The 19,238-nt window shown below is 44.4% G+C and overlaps 1 protein-coding gene across 1 annotated transcript in view; it reads left to right on the top strand.

Moving 5' to 3' along the window:
• The first annotated feature begins 3,400 nt into the window (after nt 1-3,400).
• Nucleotides 3,401-19,238, top strand: part of LOC119660095 — a 67,219-nt gene continuing 51,381 nt past the window's right edge. Inside the window, exons 1-5 of the mRNA XM_038068472.1 lie at nt 3,401-3,586; nt 11,602-11,876; nt 17,762-17,927; nt 18,037-18,327; nt 18,413-18,614. Of these exons, the coding sequence (XP_037924400.1) occupies nt 3,488-3,586; nt 11,602-11,876; nt 17,762-17,927; nt 18,037-18,327; nt 18,413-18,614 (1,033 nt within the window). The 5' untranslated portion in view covers nt 3,401-3,487. The remainder of the gene's footprint in view (nt 3,587-11,601; nt 11,877-17,761; nt 17,928-18,036; nt 18,328-18,412; nt 18,615-19,238) is intronic.

Here is a 19,238-nt window from a genome sequence, read left to right as displayed (position 1 = left end):
GTGGACGGATGGCGAGTCCTAGAAGATTTCTCGGCAAATGACCACCAGTACCTCGCGTTCGAAGTGGTTAACGCTACTTGCCGACGTGCACCAACTCGGTGCTCTCCCTGCCTGTGGAATGTCGCGAGAGTGAACATCGGCAAGTCAGTCGAAGCTCTTGGAACAGGCAGAGTCGCGCTCGAGGGCGCTTTAAGGGTGGTAGCTTTGCAAGGGACACCGTCGTAAATTCAGTGATGAACCTGATAACGATGGCGTGTGAGGCTTTCATGCTCCGGAGGGACCTCAGCCGCGATAAGCCTTCTATGTACTGGTGCACGGCAGAAATTGTCGACCTACGGAGGAAGTGTCATAAGCTTCGCCGTTTGACCCAAAATTTACACGCCAATGAGGAGGCCCAGGTAAAATTTTACACCGTCATCACTGAATTCATCATCCCAAGCAAATTGATTAGACTTATTTGGCTGACAATGATCAATGTAGGACGCCAGATTAAAGCAGAAGTGTCACTGAAGGTAGAGTTTGACATCCTCGCCCGCTTCGAAAGGGAAACAAATTATCGTGTGTCCTCACTAACCCTTTGTATCGTAGGTGGAAATCTTCAAAACACGCTGGCTTCTTATATTACTAAACACTATACTTTACATTTGGATAATTAATATATTAATGGCACACACTATCGCCCTTTTTTCCCCATAACCGTGTATTCCATGTTTTAGAGTAATAAGGAGGCGCAGAGGCTTCCCCGTCTCAATCGCTAGGGCTTTAGAAAGATAAACCGTCACCATGTGTGGCCTTGGTATATCATCCCCAGCACATGTCAACAGTTCAGTTCTCTTCCATCTGTCATTCAGTCTAGCGGCAAAAGACCTGGTCGAAAGCGTATGCTGGTGAACAAAGGTTTTTCTGATGGCGTGCCGTGTTGTTGCCTCTTGTCCCTCTTCGCCTTCTGGAGAGTATCTAACTGAAATCTCTTTCAAATGGCTATTTCTCCTTTCGTTTTTTCCTAAGTTTGCTCTGCAACGGGCTTTCTGCTATCCGATTGGCGCTTGCGATGTTCTCAACGAAGGCGCGGTATATCATCGAGGACAAAGCCCCCAGTTAATACAGTTCTGATCATGCTTAGCTGAACCAGAAATTCATGGACGAATCAGCGCTCGATCGGGGCAACGCGTTCTATTAATACCGGTTCAATGCACTTTACCCGATCAGTGACCCTGGCTGCTTATAGATGCCACAATCACCACGTTGGCAGAGCTAGGCTCACACCACCCCATCAACAAGGAGTTGTCGACGGCTCCAGGGACTCCCAGTGTATCCCGACGAGTATCGGACATTTGCAGTTCGCTCTTCATTGAGAAATTTTCTCGAGGCTACTACCTAGGACCCAGGTATTATGCTAGCTAGGAGGTCAGAACTTCTTGCTCGGGCTCTTCGGGGTGCCATCCCCTGTGTCTTAAACGATCCATTAACACGTTCACGGTGACGTCAGCCGCCTTTGTTCTCCACTCCGGCGAACGACACGGTGACGTCCAGGTAATATTTACCCAAGGCCCCTGCCTTGCAGGCCTTCTAAAAGGTTTAGTTCTGTCCTCTCTAGGCCCCGAGAAGGATCAATTGATCCCTTTAGAGAAGGGTTGTAAATTATTTCTTTCTTTGAACTCCTATTGTCGGCTTCCTAAAAGGGTTGACCAGGTTTTCCTTCACATTTCTAAATAATAACTTGGTTCAGTAACTGTACATTATGGAAATAGATACTTAAAAAAAAAATCAAGTGTTGCGGGTTTGGCCGCATAATACTGTTCTCCGGGGCGGCGGACGACAGGGTGACGTTCATTAATTATTTTAATCCATTCGAACATTTTAAAATTAATAAATGTAAAACAATGTCACTTCAACTCTAAAGAAGGCTTATTCGCAAAAAATTGGTTAGGTGGATGAAAAAGTTAATTTGCTTCGAACCCGCAGTGAACATGTTAAGGATCGCTGATGACCCCTGAGGCTTATTCCATTCCCTACACATCTCCATGATGGTAAGGTCCTCAATTACTTCTTGTTCCTCACAATTGAGTATTTGTTCCGGAAATATTTCCGTAGTATGGCCAGTCCAATGCTCTTTACTGCATTAATCTAGCTTACGGCAAGTCTCATTGGTCTTGGCGTTACCCTTGATACCCCGGAGATTACCCCTTTCCTAGGCTCGGATTTAATTTCTTAGGAGCATTTCCCTCTTGCGAGCTAATTTCCGCTGCTTCCCGCCTTCTTGGTTCCAATTCTGAAGGCTTAGGTCAGTTTTGTCTTAAGGATCTTAAGGGCCTCCTCTGATTTCTGGCTTTTTGTCAGATAGCGCAGGTATCATTTAGCACCTGCGCCGCTGGGGCCTGTCTCCTTCCTGATGTCTGATATGGTCACCTAATAAGTACCCTTGTTCGTCCTTGCCTTGGTCTTCGCAGTAAGCTAATGTTGACCTTGGCTCCAAGTTCCATTCAAAATGGAAAGTCAGTTACCCCAGACTGTGCACTATCCAATGTGTATTATTCGCTGAACACCCTGGATTGTGGGAGATGTTTTGCGACTTCTCGGTCTGGAACCGTAGCCTTTTATTGAAAAGGGATTTCTCAGCTTTTCTCCCATTTTCGTCACCTTCAAAACACAGGCTATACACTTGCCCTCAGACGCTGATACCCTCAGATCTCAAGATCACAAATCAGGTTCCTTTTCATTATTTTGCAAGTACTAAACGAGAAATTAAGGTGGGTCACCTCATACTGGGTGTGGCTGTCACCATCCACTAACGGCCTTGGTGGATGAGAGGCTTGGCTCCTGGGGAGCCACATATAAACCCCAGAGAGAGATGGGTTGCTCGCAGGAGGCTGTATTCCGTATGTCTATCCGGCAGGCCACTACCTCACCCCCTTATATTACTATATTCTGTAAATTTATTGGACCCCTCCCCCCTCCAAGATCATTCTAGAATCAAAAAAACGGTTATAATGTAGAAAGCGCTGTACTTACGATCTCTAACTTGTTCCTATCTGAAATACAAGATATTCGTATATTTATAAATTACATGACTTCACGAATTTCAAAGAGGCAATGACCTGAAGTTACTATTGGGATTTCTTGTCTGGTTCTTACTATGTTGTGGGCCACATTCATCAATATGGATATGAGCACTTCTGAGGTAGGTTCCCAAAAGCACTGAGTAGGGGCCCCCATATAGAGCCGGGTCCAAATAGGTCACCCGCACTAACGGCCATAAACTGGTCGCTGAATACATTACTACTTAGACTATCTGTGAAATGTTATTTATAATTTTCTGTATTTTGTTTACATCTTGACAAATGTAAATTGACTCTTTTCGGGTCTCACATGATGCTCGTTGGATTCAGCTTTCAGTTGTTAGTGAGTTGGAAACTTGTGAGCTTAGTGGGACGTCTTTTTGCCTTTACTGTGATAGTGCTTTGTTGTTATTTTACAAGTTTATGAAATGAGTTTTAATTATGACGAATTAAATGCTCCCGAGTGGATTGGTGTCGACTTTCTTAGAGAAGTTCTCAAATATAACGAAAAATCTAGAAATATTTCGGTAAGGAAATTACTAACTTTTTGATAATTTCGCCGCTCAAAAACTGCATACAAAATCCTTATCAATAAATTCTATTATCATTGTCAATGCACATCTAAGATATGGTCAGCTTTCAAACACTAAATCGTTCGTGGATACTGAATAGCCTCAATCCAAGCTCTCGAATGATAAGGTCCAGCAATTTTCCGTGTTGAGGCGGACTTTGTGGATTGTGATACAATACAGACGTTATCTATTATATAATTTTGGGGGGTAATTTGCGCTTTGATAAGGTTTCCAACGAATTGTTGTATTAAGCTCGTATGTATCAAAATACTAATGTTGGACTTGGGCGAAGATAACAGCAGTGTTTGCTTGCGTTACTGGCTGAATGCAAACATACTGGACATTGGAAGCATGTTAACTCGATCGATCTAAATGGATTTAAAAATCTTTTGAAATAGTTGACTCTATCTCTCTATTTTCATCAAATATGCAGGAGCTACTGCGGGTATGCGTGGGATTTGCACCCACTTAAAACCACCCCCTTCTCTCGAAACTCAGTCGCGCGGGATCATCATTTAAGTATTACTTAGCGGGGTGTGTTTGTCTTTAGACGCAAGTCCTTTTGCTCCTATCTGCTTTCCTCCTTCTTTGTTCCTTCAGAAACCGTGAGCCAGTTCCCTTCAGCATCTCCCCAACTATATTCGCTGGGCTCACGCTTCAGCTCAACGCTTCATCAGTTTTCGCCCTGTGAAACATCACATGCTCTGGATCCTTCAGTATACCACTGCATCTAGGAATCATCCAACCCACAGGAACGCAGATACTGCTAGAACAACTACCGTCTCGTGTGAGGAACTGGTAAATGTAGTAGTTTATCTTCCCATGTTTCCGCCTAAGCTGCATCCTATCATCCTCCCATCTGCGTTGCCAAAGATCTGATCTTCCCGCATTCCTGCGTTCTGGGTGCGCCTCCGTACGTCCTACATGTATGTGTGTGTGTGTGTATAGTGGGGGAGAAGCTACAGCTTCTGAGCACTCAGGCCGTCTTGGCCCATTGTACTCGCCTCCTCCGTCTAACGGAATATTCCGGATTCGTTAACGTATCGCAGAATTTCCGTTAGTGGATGTGATGCTACCCATCGCAATTGGAGAACATCAGCACCAAAGATCTGATGCCTGATGCGTCCATAAGCGGGGCATTCACATAGGAAATGCTCCGTGGATTCCGCTTCCTCATTACAGGAGGGACACGTATCATGGTCGGTAATTCGTATTCTGAACATATGCCCAGCTAGTGAATTATGGCCTGTCAGAATGCTCACAATACACCTGCAAGTTCTTCTGCTTTTCGACAGAATCAACTTTGCGGTACGTATGTTCGGTTCTGGCAGGAAAAGTTTGGTGTGTCGAGCAGCATTTAGGCTCTGCCACCTGTCATTATGGGAAACTTGTTCCCAGTTTTTGAAAACAGATTTAGCCAATGCTACTGATACCCCAATTGCTGGCTCCGGTCCCGGCATAGGGGAGATTGACCCCTTTTTCGCTAAAGCGTCCGAGATTTCATTTCCCTCTATGCCACAGTGACCAGGTACCCAGAGTAGTTCCACCGTATTGAATCTAGACATAGAGTTCAAACGGTTTCTGCATTCCTGAACGATTTTCGAGGTGATCAAAGGACTGCTCAATGCCCTCAGTGCAGCTTGACTGTCACTGCAGATTGCGATGCGCCTGCCCTTCAACCGCTCGTCAATCACCCAGTTTGCCACCCTTAGGATCGCATAAACTTCGGCTTGAAAAACCGTTGCATATTGTCCCAAAGGAAAAGCCCACTTCTCGTTTTTATTCGAGAGGTAGACTCCGGCTCCAGAACCCTCTTCTGTTTTTGAGCCATCGGTGTAGAAGACTTCCGTATATCCCGCCACGCATTCCTCTGGGTCTTCGCAGTCCTCTCTACGCTTTAGGGTAACTTCATATCTTCTACCAAACAGATGTATGGGGACACGAGAATCGGAAGGCATTGTAAGAACTGGATTCAGTCCTCCCAGTAACTCTTCCAATGCTCTGTGCCCCCCACATCCACATTTCCCATAGATCTAATCGAATTAGTCTATGAGCTGCTCTCATTGCAGTGCTTTGAATAAATATATCCAGGGGCTGCAAATTGAGTAGTGCATTCAGAGCTGCGCCGGATGTTGTGCTCATGGCACCAGTGATACCCAGACACACAGTTCTTTACAGTGCGGCTAATTTACGGTGAAAACCTTTTTGTCTCACCTTAGCCCACCACACTATGGATGCATATATGAACATCGGTCTAATGATGGCAATGTATATCCACATTACCACATGAGACCTGAGTCCCCATGTCGAGGCAAAGGTCCGCCTGCACAGCCCATAAGCTGTGAGAGCTTGTGGCGCGGCAGGATCTGCAGCATTCGAAATTTATTTCGAATGTTGCGGATGCGGACGGGTATATGGCGCGGAACTCTCCACTCACTCATTTTTAGAACGCACCAGGGGAGTGGAGAATTAGCGGTGGAAAAATGCCGTTGGTTGGGACAGTAAGGACCGCATGGAAATAAGCCGGCCTCTTCTGTTCCAACCGCGGCGGTGTAAACACCTAAAAGGTGAATCGTATTCATATAATTGTGCAGTTTCACATGGCTAATAATAAAACGAAAAGCTAGTAATTTGTAAAGAATGAACTGGTACTTTAATGCATCCTATTCGGGTCTAAGAGTATTACAGCATAATTGGCTTTTGTCCCATTCAATTATCTACTAATATTTGAAAAAGATTTTAAAGTGGTGACCCCGACGTGATAATGGGTAGAGGAAAGCAATTGACTACGGCGGATCAAAGATTATACAAACATTACATGAAGAAGGTAAGCCCATAGCGGAAATTGCTCGGATTACGAAGCGCAGCGGATATACCGTCCGTAATATGTATATCCGGGATCCCGAAAATTATGAGAAGAAAATGTCTACAGGGCGGCCAAGAGCGGTAAGTCCTCGGCCTGAACGGATGATTATTAGATTAGCATCCAATTCTACGCTAACCGTATGGCAAATCGCGGGCAAGACAAGCATTGACACTGGCATTAGAAATGTCCAAAACATTATTGCACGAGCAAAGCATCTTAAGCGCCGCAAATTACAGAGAAAACCGCCTCTCGCAGAAAAGCACAAACTGGCCAGAATGGCTTTTGCCGAAAATCACTTGCGTTGGAAGACAAAATGGCGCCGTGTAATTTTTACAGACGAGAAAAAATTTAACCTCGACGGACCCAACGGTTTCAGCTATTATTTCCATGATTTAAGGAAGGAAGAGAGAGAATGTTAAGCAAAAGACAGTTTGGTGACGGAAGTGTTTGATCATATCCCCATCAGTACTGGTTCTAAAAACACTGCAAACCCTCAAAGACATCAGCAGGTAAACCGAATGAACCGTCCGTCTCTGAGAGTTTGCGAGCGCACACATGGAATGAATAGCATCCGGGTAGAAATGAGTTTCCGATAGTATTTCGGCCAGCCAACATTTTTGCAAGCACTCCGGTAGCATTGGCTGCCTTTTGACATGCATAATCTGGGTGCTCCCTAAAGCTCAGTTTGGCGTCATTCATCATCCCTAGGTATTTGATGACCGCCGATCGTATGACCATCGACTTCCACTTTCACAGGTTTTTCTTTCTATGGCTCGTTATTAAGTTCGCAACCGTTTTTATGTCAGCGAAGATCAGTTGGGCTCATTCTAGCCACTACTTTACTGCTCTCACTGCTTCTGTCGCATAGACTTCCACATCCTCTCCTTGTCTTGTTGTAACAACTATAGCCAGGTCATCCGCTAAGCCGACAATCGTAGCCTTTTCTAGAACGGGAATAGCAAGCACCTACACTGTACCGATGTACTTTTTGCGGCCGTCATCCTTCCTGTATCAGGGAGTCCTCTCTAAGATGTAATTTTCAATCAGATTCGCTAAATATCGGGAACAACTATGTCAGCCACTGCCTCTTTAATTCGGTTCCAGACGGCGTTGTTGAATACCTTTTCGACATCCAATTCCAGTGCGGCACAGCAGATTGGCCGCCATGTTTATTGAGTCCACTGTAGAGTAGGCACGCCGAAAACCATACGGGCGTTCCGAAAAGCCATTGCTGCTCTCAACGACGGGCGGCAGTCTGTTGTAGATGATTCGTTCCATCACCTTCCCCATTGGATTAGACAAGCAGATAGGGCGATATGAGGCTGAATCTTGAGGTGGCTTAGTTAGTTTGGGAAACAATACCAACTTTTGCTTTTTCCACTGAGCAGGAAATATTCCTTATTTTAGGTGGGACCTAGTCTTCACTGCCAGCTTCAAAGCTCTATTAGGGATGTCACCTAAACCTGGGATATTGTTATCGCTGATCTGAGCATATTTCCCACAGCTCCTCCTCAGTAAGTAGGTGTTATGCATGTCATGCACAGAAACAGAGTGGTAACAATCTCTTTCAGGAGAAGCGGGCCAGTCGCCGGAGGCGATCTTCGGAGCCTTTTTATTACCAGACTTTAGGCCCCATCCCAAGGGATTATATCGGCATGGTCGGACAACTGTTTGAAGCAGTTAGTTTTACTCCTTCAAATGACTTATTTTCACTGGCCACTCAGCTGTCTATGTATATTCTCTCGACCGTCGGTACCCGGTTTTCTCTTAAGCCTCTGGTAAAGCTTCCCTGCCCAGAAAAATATGTCTCGCGAATCAACGATTTGGTGTTCCATCCGTAGTTGTGTTGCCTGCAGGGTGGCAGTCGCTTCTGGGCATAGTAGCATCGGATGCTTCCGTCACTCGTTGGGTGACATATCCATAAATATGTCCTGTCGTGTCCCCTTCAAAAGTTTTTGCCGTCCAAACGAGCAAAGCACTCATCCGTTCTGACAAATCAATCCGGATGCTCCATTAATTATTTTCCGCAAACTCATAGTGCTGCTTGGCCCGTTTGGACTTTTAACCTGGTTTCGATATGGCCAACTAATTATGACTACATCGATGTTTTTCTTGCGAATGGTTTGCGAAAGTAGGTTCTGCGCCGCACTGCCCGGCCAGGATTTGTATCAGCAGCATCTGCGATTTGCGTCGGAGCTCTCCTGTATTCCGGATCCTTGCTGGTGCCTGCAATGTGCCGATGGTGCACGCCCTCCTTCCATTTAGATAGTACACAATTCGGGTCAGCTCCACATCTTCTGCATTGCTTCGACCTGTCAATTGGACTGGTGCAATGTGACCGAAGCTAAGGCATTTAAAGCATCGCTTCAGTGCCATCTGTTCACTAAGTCGACTCATAACCCAATCTATTCTTACTTTCCCTGGTGCTAACAATTTGAGTGTTGCCTCCACTGGTAGGTTGAAGATGGCGATTTTTTGTTTCACCGTTGCCTTTCCTCAGCTTTTTTACCGCTGACCCTTATAATCTGATAAAATCGAATCGCTTTTCCAAGGCTTCGCGAAACTGATATCATTAATATCTTTGCAAATTATAGTGATCCCCGGCCTGTTAGCCCCTGTGTCGGTTTTCTGTCCGATTAGCTCATGAATTTGTCTACGGTTACATCTTTTCTGGGACCGTCTAATGCTTCCGAATTCGTGAGTTCAGGATCTGCCTTCACTTTCCAGAGAATGTTAGTGTTTGAAGATAATGATCACCTGCGGTGCCATCTTCATCTGATCTTTTTTTTCGAGGTGCCACCTTTCCTCGAGCCTCCATATCCTCCTTGAGAGACTTGTTTCCTTTTTTCGGAGTGGCCGCTACGTGAGCATCGCTAATAGTTTTATTCATCCTCTTCACGTGCTCCACTTTTTTGGGAGCAGAGCCCTTTTCCCTTTCGGGTTTGCTAGCCCGTTTATGCTGTCAATCGTTCGGGCAGCATCTCCCCAGTTTTTCTTGTTCGTGTTTTGAATAGGCGTTACTTGGGACGTCTGACTCACTTTCACGCCTCTTTTGTCTTAGGCCTTGCCGTGCGTGAGCTGCCTCTCATCGTCACCATTATATTCTGGTGAGCATTCCGGTGCTCCTTGATGAATGTCAACAAATGACCCTCCCCCCTCCCCCGATTGGTCACTGGCTCCAACATCGCTCGGGTAGTGTAGAGTCAGTATACTTCCCCTACACGTTTGCTACTCGCGGAACGTTTTCGACCACGGGGCTTGTGTATGTGCACTGAGGCACTGCGGTCATTGGATGTCGACTACCGAGCATCCGCTTGCTCACTCCCAAAAACCGCCAGTGCTGGGTTCTGTTTCTCCATGTTTGGTTTTATTTCTGTGTACAAAGCTCACATGGTCCGCATTACGTCTGCAACCGATTACATTCCACTGCATTAATTCAGTGAATAGCTGGGGGTTTTGTCGCTTGGTCAGAGGTAACTCTTCTGACCCCGCCTGACCTCTGCCCTCGAGCATTGAGTCATGGTAGAGAGTTCACTTTTCCAGATCTCAGACTCTCCCTCCGTTTCGGGTATTTTTGTAGTATTGCGGCCTACTTCAGACATACTAGTGTTTCCTTATAGGTTTCTCTAGGTGCTGTTGATCCATTGGGTTTCACCTCTGGGATAGTTTGGTTTCTTGGTTAGTTAAAGGGAGTTTTGCGCCGTTTACCACTGCTGGCAGTGATTCCAATCTTTTCCTTTTTGTTTGATTTAGAGTTCCGGTTCTTGGGACGGAATGGGTGCCCAGACGTGGTTGGTTAGGTTCTTCCCTTTCCCTTACTCTTTCTATAGTTCTTTTCCGTTCCAGATTGCTTTCTTTCTGGGCATGGTCTGTCCAGAGCGAGAGTTTCCGCTGCTCTATTGAGTTGCGGAGGGGGCGGGCTTAGATTTCTTCTCACTTTGAATTGCATATGGGTTTATTTTTTTGGACCTAGGGTGAAAAATCTCTGTTACTACTTTTCCAAAAAGATGTTAGGTAGGTATCCAGTAGAATTCAGACAGGACTCACTTTCAGAAACTACTCAACATAAAAAAATTAAAAACAGCGCGTACCACTTTGGGTTCGATTTTCTCAATTACCGCTTTACCACGAATGGTTTCTTAGGAAATTACCTTTATCAACTCGCAGTGAGGTAACAAAACCTAAAAATTAAATGGTCTTGGGTTTTACATTCATTTGATTGTGGACCACACTACTTTCAAGGAGCAGCTAATTGTTATCGTTCAGTGAACCGACCACTCTTTTGGACAGATATTTACTTTTTTAAGGTTTTGTGTAAAACAAAACTTTATTAAAATCGGTTTATGGTCTGTCTGTCGCAGCCATTTTTCTCGGAAACGGTAATAGCGATTGACACTAAATTTTGTGGAAAGTTGGAACTATGATTGCTCACGCAGACTATGAGTGACATCTTTTTACGTCGAATTTAATTTTTTTATTTTTTTATTTTTTTTTATTTTTATTTTTAATTTTTTTTCACCGAATATAGTCATGTCGGGTATCAAATGAAAAGTATCGGTTAGTACTTTCTGAAATCGGTGTTAGTTTTGACATTTGCTGCAAAGGCGGGAATGCAGGTGGTCGAAAAAAATCATTTCTTTCACGGATCCCAACTGAAAAATTTGAAAAAATCAAAAAGCTGCCACTGTATAGTGCCTAGTCCCTGAAATTCTCTCCATACCGATGTCTGTTCAAATAAAGTTCATAATGGTATATTACTATTATTTTTAGTAATTGACTGCAAACCCCCTTTTAAGTCCATCCTTGTAATATAGAGCAGGATCCTACCAAGCTTGGTGGAAATCGCACTATTATTAACAAAGTTATAATACGTCAAAGTTTGAATGGCTTGAATGGCAGTATCATGCGAACGGGGATATTCTCACATAACATATGCATATATAACGTGTTAGGTAATAATGGGACCAATGTCCACTCAAATATTTTTATAAAAGAAATACACAAAACCTTTATATAAATAGATTAGTTTAAAAAATTTACTACTTCAAACATGTGAATCATGAAAGGATCATATAAGCTAATACCATTCCTTGTCAATTTTCAGATACACAATTACAAAATTACCCCCGCCACAGCGCTTGGTGACCACTTCGCCAGCGTAATGTTTCGTGTTAATATAAACTATTCCGTCGATGAAGATATATCGAATAAAAATATTTCAATAATCATAAAAACCGTCCCAACTGCGGAAGGTTACAAAAAAGGAATGCTCGATTCTGTAAATGTTTTCGATATTGAGATATTTATGTACACCAAGGTTTTAAATAAATGCACGGAGATTTTAGGAAAATGTGGATATACCGAGCTGCTGGCACCTGGGTGAGTGTAATTTCATATCTTTTTTTAATAAAATTCAACTAAATTCCTTCCTTTGTTCCTCCTCCTGTGAAGTTTAGTGGAATATATATGGTTGCCATTTACCCCTTGGTGGAGTACAACATGTCAACCAAACCTATCCGCCATTGTTCGCAGTTAGTTCAAATGCCCTTCAGCTCCCCCACGACTCCCCGATACGACCGCACTGCTCCTCTACTGTTCTGCCAAACACCCTTGGGGAGACTCACTGTCCATCTAGAGAGGGTGAATGCATTACATGGCGTAGTGCTTAATGTAACGATCAATGATCAAAGTCCGTATGAATGCCAGTGTCAGGCAAACGTACCTTGATTAAATGGCGCAGATAGGTATTGATGAAGGTTGTGAGTAAGTAACAGTCAGGCTACTCCCAAATAGCAACACTAGCTTAGAACAGTCTCAACTTGACTTTAGATAAGAAGAGAGCGATGGCCCGTCAGACTGAGAACTTCATTTTTGTTGGTGTTTATCTTCAGTCCAACTCTACTTGCCTCTATTTCCAAATCCAGAAACACCAGACCAGTCCATGACCCGGTGAGAGAGTAAACAGGTGTTTTCAGCATAGTCGAGGGGTTTGAGGAAAGATGAATCGAACTTGCATGTGGTCGCAAATCTTTTAATTGGTCCCGTGAAAGACATCAACGCTTGACTTCTCATTCACGATGACGAGCAACTGAAGAGGTGGAAAGAACACTTCAGCCCTCCCTCTGGGACGTGGCCGACCTGTGTAGAACCCAAGAAAAAAGCGTTTTTAATGGAAATCCAATGCTCATCGATGTGCGGTCCGCAAGATAACTCTCCCATTTTTGAGCGACAGCTGGATCATCCAGCTCCCGATGCTGAACTTTGGGGGCTGCAACTCTCTAACCCTGCGAGAAGTGGCGGATGCAACACGTAAGCAAAGTGGTTTCTTTCAAGGCCAATGTCGCTGGTTCTCTTGTTACAGACATCCAGAAGGCAACACTTAAATCTACTACCAATCTGATTGCCTGTACGGTGTTGGTCAATTGAAACCTGACTGACCTTATGGCAGACCCCGGATTAGAACAATGTGCCATCAATCACGAGGCAGTGAAAGTTACAGAAATCCGCGAATCTCCCACCATTATCATCACGGTCACCAAGACCATGTTCCTCCATCACATCTCCGAGCAGCTCACCTCCATCCACTCAGATCACTCATCATGATCACATTGTCATGTTTAGGAAGCCCCCGTTAAGCTGCGTGTAATTGATCGTAGAAAGCATCCTTCGAAATCATGGGAAAAACAATTCGAGACGTACAAACTGATTTCATCCAGAATGACCAGGCGGTGCGAGATTTTGGACTGCACATCAATGGCACCGACAAAATATATGCTGGCAACGTCAGCACCAAAAACCAACCAACCAACAATATCAAATCGCACTGGTCAAATGAGAAGAACAAAGATAAGAGATGAGGATGGATGAGGATGATCCAGCCCGGAAAGTCTATAAGGGCAATATCTATGGTAGAAAAAGAAGACGAGACCCTGCCCGATATGGAGCGATGGTATAGGTTAGGACGCCAGACAGCTTGTAAAGATATTGAATTGGTCGACCTCGGCACGCGGCAGCTCAGCGGGGGCTTCCTAAACATGACAATGTGATCATGATGGGTGATCTGAATGGATGGAGGTGAGCTGCTGGAGTTTCTTATTAAGGTTGGTAATGAGGAGGCTGACTGACTGGCTCGCCGAGGGTGGGCATCCAAAATGGTGGGGTCAGAACCAGCTTTTGGAATCCGGCCATCTACTGTCAAGTCTGCTCTGAAAGGTGAGATTGAAAGGATTCACGCAGCCGAGTGAAGAAATTTTAACTCTTGCCGTCAGACGAAAATCCTTGTCAAAGAAACTAGAGCCGCTAGAGCAGCATTTTTGTTGTCCCTTAAAAAGTGGGGCATGAAAACCATAGTAGGGCTTTTAAGGGGAGACTGTTCCTTAAACTACCATATGGGAAAGATTGGGGTGGTGGTTTCGGCTATGTTCAGCCAATGTGAGGAGGAAGAGGAGACGGCCCTGCACTTTTCATGCATCTGCCCGGCCTCCTCAGATCTTAGACGAAGACACCTTGTTAAGGTTTTCTTCAATGAAGAATTTGCACACTCTTTGCTTCTGAAGAATATTTTAAGATTCACTAAAGCTTGCGAACATCGTAGGCGGGAAACCATTGAATAGGCGATTTACGGTGGTAGTACAATGGGCCTAACAATGACCTGAGTGCTTGTAGTTGCGACTCCCCTAAGTAGACTAAACTAACTAATTAACTTCTTATTAAGGCAACCCTAGACCGGACAACGGTTATTGCGCCGTTGATGATGACGACATAATGATGGTGGCCGGTGGTAGGTTAATGGAAAAATCCGTCCAGAACTACCCGCAGCATCAAACACGTATGCAGAATGGGGTATTTTTGCATGGTTTGACCCAGACTGTGTGAGCCCCAGGATTTCAACGAAACCCTTAAGGGATTTAGGTACAATACCTGTAGCTAATAATATTGTAGGAACTGCAACCACTCTCTTGAGGCGTTGGTTTGGATTTCCCAAGCCAATGGCTCATTGTTCGGCTTATTTTCCACGTATTTCTGATCAATGTTGCTGTTATGAAGGATAGCGACATTAATAATATACGTGGAGCGACCCGCCTTGTCAGCTAACAACATGTCAGGCTTGTTGTGGGCTATATGACGTTCAGTTAGAACTTTCCGGTCCCAATGCATGCTGTAAGTTTGACCATCAAGTACTGCCTTCAGCTCATATCGGAAAACTGGACATATTCTCATGATCATCCTATGCTTATATGCAGGGTTTTGATGAATCACCTTATTTACAACATTATGCCTGTTTGTGTATTTCAGTGCGCCATACTTCTATAACGCCGAACCACACATTCTGCACTGGTTGTTTACCACTCGATCTTTCAGTATGAGCTTTTTATGAGCTCGGGTGACGATCACGTCGGCCGGCCGTCCCGAATGGCACACGTAAATCCTTCCGTCTCAGTAAAGAGTTCCCGAACACACAATTATCCGTTAGACAGATGGAGATTGACAAATGGCTGCCAGAGACAGTTCACCCCACTCAGAGGATGGAAATATCGAACCTTCAAGTTAGGTGGGGTCCTCCCGCCATCTGCCTTACAAACAACCGCATGCAAAAGACTCGCCTGTTTTTTGCTGTAAAAGTAGGCGCGTTGAGATTCGCCTGGGTAGTGATGTTGCTCCGCAACGTCAACCACGTCTTTACCTCCGATAACGCGAGGTAGGTTCATCGGTTCCCCGGAAGAATTTGTGTTATGCATTCGGAATTCGGACATAGTAGTCCCTATCTGCTTTTGGACGATCGGTCTTTGTCCATGGCAATATGCCGAATGCATAAGGAATAGCGAACACATCCAATGCGTTTATTTTATTCACTCCTAAAAGATGAGATGGCAGCATCAGTTTCAGAGAATCCTTCGGATCACCAATTCAAACATAGATTCCTTGCAGAATTCCTAGATACTTGTGGAAGTCGTCTCGGTCATAGCTTAGATTTGAAGGTGACCAATGCTATGTCCGGCATACAGCTGGCGATGAATTTCGGGATGGCTTGGACTCTCAAATTCTATCCGAATATCATCGTGGTCATCGGTACCAACGTATCACCTGACGTCACCTAAGTACATCAAGTGTGTCAGCCCGCGCTTAACAACTAGACCATACTTTATTGTGAAACTATGCCCTCTAGCATCATTCAGTGGCCATGAAAGCCGGTTCAGTGCTATACAAAACCAAAGTGGATCCAATGAATCCCTTGGAAGACGCCCCTCTCTATGCGGGTGTGCTCTAAGATGCTAGTATTCTCAGATGAACGAACTGGCATGGTGGTATGCCTCCTTCGATGCCTGTAGCTAAAAACTTTTTTAGTTTGGGATCAACGCGATACAGATGTAGAACATTGATCAGTCAGGTGTGGTATGCTATCAATGACCTTGACGTATTGCTACTAAAAACATTTTTTTGGCCCCTAGTTGCCTGTCCTATAATTACCGAGTTGACAATGAGTTGCTCTTTGCAACCACTTGATCCAACTCGACAGTCCTTCTGCTTCTTGGACATGTTGGTCTCGAGGTGCGGATTGACCTTTCCACTAATAACAGATGGTATCAACTTGTAGAGGGTTGATAAGCAAGTAGTCTTGTGTCCGCGAGGTACTGCACCGTGTCCTTCTTAGAGACAAGGTAGGTAATTTTCACAGTAAGGAAGGGCGGAAATTCATCAGGCTGACTAATGACCTTGGTAATATTGGTCATATTTTTATTCCAGAAATTCTACACCCGATCCAGACCAGGACCCCTCAAGTTTTCTGGGCTGTATATGGCTCGCCGAACCCCCTCTTCGGTAACATTCGCAAAATTCATGCCAGGCGTATTGGCATGGCGAGTGTCTGCTGGGTGGGTAACCCCCAAATTCCACCCCAATACTCTTTTACTTCCGTGACTGAAAATTGTACTGTCTGGACGCTCTGTTGGGATTCGTTGAGAAATCTAAAAAAAATCCGCTATTTCATCGCATACGTTTTATTCTGGATACGTCTGGAGTGACTGTTGTCATACCCTCGTAATCGACTGCATACAACAGAAAGTTTCTACTTTAGGGTGTCCAGAATTTTTAATATGAGTCTCTTATTGGGAATGGTATAGTTTCGGTTAACCCTTATTCTTCACCCGTCTGTTGGCATTGTCAGCGCTGATTTGAGCCAGCCTAGCAATGTTCTGCCTTAGTGTGTCGACGTTGCAGACAAATTTTCCAAACCAACATCGCGAAAGCGAATCTTCCGGCGATGCAATCTGACATCCGCTGTTCCACAATACACAAGTGATTGTGATTGCAATAACGACATATCAGTGACACAGCCGATTCGATTTGAGATAGAATTCCCGGAGTTGCTGGAGATGATAATAGCCTTGTGATACCTGGTCTATGCGAAGGAATTATTTCCGAGAATTCAATACATGCTCTATTTAATTGGTCCCAAACCTCAGCGGAAACCTTAGCTGGACGGTGGAGAAGAGTGCTTCGTCGAGTACTGAAACTGTTGCCCGCAGTGATGCGTGGTGTTGTTGATGCCGCCGACTCTGCCCTCATCGACTCTTGGCCACTTGTTTTTTATACGATGACCTCAAGTCGATCATGCTCCCTGATAGCGGTCGGGACTGTGTCGCTGCGAGTAATAAAGTGGCACCGGTCTCAGCTCGCTGCACAATCTTTGTGGGAAGCGCTCGACGAATCTCTGGTGCATAAGGAGCGGTAAGATCTTGTTCTTGCCTCCGCCGTTGTTATCTCGTAGTACGAGCGGATGATAAAGAGGTTCATATCTTCAGAATGTGAACCTGATGTAGTGGTCGCTACAAATTGTGGCGAAACAGTCGCAGCAGGCGGTCCCATGCTTCAGGTCATCATGGCGCCTAGACGTTGAGTCCCACCCACGATTAGCCGTTTCGACGCCGTGCTGTGCATTACGGGAGCCCCAACCAATCACCAAGTCAGAGGGCTCCTGTCGGTTATCCGTACCGGACCTTAAATTTCTTCTTCTTCTTATTCTTGGGATTTCCATTTTATGCTTAACTGAGAGGTGTTGGGATAGCTCTCTCAATGAGTCATCTGCAAGGCTACAAAGTTCCTACCCCCGCTGCGGTAGTCTACAGCCATTCAGATTGAAGATATCTGCCCCTCGTCTTTTCACAACCGCGGCTACGGCGGAGTTGATATTAATAATATTATTAATTCAAACTAATTGAATCTTTTAATATTGAAAATCTAAAACAATCAACATTTTTTTCTAGGATAATTTATACTTCGTTAAGACCTAATAAAGTGTTGGTTTTCGAAGACCTCAAAGAAAAAGGATACTTCATGCTACCCAGGAATATCCCCAATGAGTATGAAATAAGACTGATATTTTCGAAATTAGCCCAACTACATGCCGTTACCTTCAAAATGGAGTCCGACGTAAGTGAACCTACAATTTAATATTCGATGTGATTGGGTAGGTGATGATAGCCTTGCTTTCTAGATATATGACAGGTACCTTAAAAACTGCACTTTTTTAATATTATAGGGTCGAGATGATTTGAGGCTCAAAGGAACATTATTTGGTTTTTCATTTTCCATGGATATGCCTCTCTTCCTAACTGCTCCAACATTTTTAGCGGAATTAGTAGAAACAATACCAGGATTCGACCAGTATGCCCTAAAGATGCGTAAAATAAATAGCGAATGGCTAATGGGCAAATGTGTCGAAACACTTCGCAGGCCCGCGGCAATCAATGTGCTCAATCACGGGGACTTCCACGTACGCAATATGATGTTCAAAAGGAATGGATTCGGGCCTATTTCCGAACTGGCACTGGTATGTTTCCTTTAATTATTCCCGTAAACACAGGATGTTTGACTCAAATGAAGAGGACATCTGATTCAACTTCTTTATTTTGAAGGTGGACTTCCAAATCCCTCATTGGGGATCACCAGCTTTTGACCTGCTTTATATGTCAGCTGCGATTCCGTTTAAGTTACGAGAAATGGCCTTAAGGCACTATTTCAATATTTTCATAGATGTCCTGGTGAAGACTGGATTCAAAGGGGTAATGCCAACATATGAACAGTTGCAGAACGAAATTGACACTTTCAAGTATTTAGGTATGTACAATTAATTTATAATTTTCCTAATTGTTACGATGTATAACTTTGCTTCCGCCATGTTTCCCATCTATCCATCAGCAAACGAATCCCGCGTCGAAAAAACTCGTTCTTCCTTGAGGCAATCCACGAATCAATCCAATTTTTCACTTCATCGTAAGAGCCGAAACGTTGATCGGAAAAGGTGGTAATTAGATGGAGCAATGTCAGGAGAGTACTGCGGGTGGGGAAGAACTTCCCATTTCAGTGTTTCCAAGTACTTTTTCACCGGTTACGCCCCATGGGGCGAGCATTGCCATGCAGCAAAATCAGGCCGTTTTTCTTTCAGTACCAGTCTCAAACGCATCAGTTGAGTTCGAAATCAGCTAAATTCCATGATTTTCTTGGTGTGAGATTATCGTAGTGAACCTATTTTTCGCCCCCAGTTACGACACGCTACGCCATGCCAGTCTTCGACATTGAAATCACCGTTCTTGAAGTGCTGAAATCATTCACGACACGTTCTTTCACTAATAGCTGCCTTGCCATACGTATCCGAGAGCATTCGATAAGCCTAAGCTGCAGATTTCTTTGAAATGAACGCGCAAAATAAAATTCCCGCAAATGAGCGAGTTCAAAATCACT

Source organism: Hermetia illucens, chromosome 6, assembly GCF_905115235.1.
Source record: "Hermetia illucens chromosome 6, iHerIll2.2.curated.20191125, whole genome shotgun sequence".
Lineage (NCBI taxonomy): Eukaryota > Metazoa > Arthropoda > Insecta > Diptera > Stratiomyidae > Hermetia > Hermetia illucens.
This window is presented reverse-complemented; position numbering and strand designations above follow the sequence as displayed.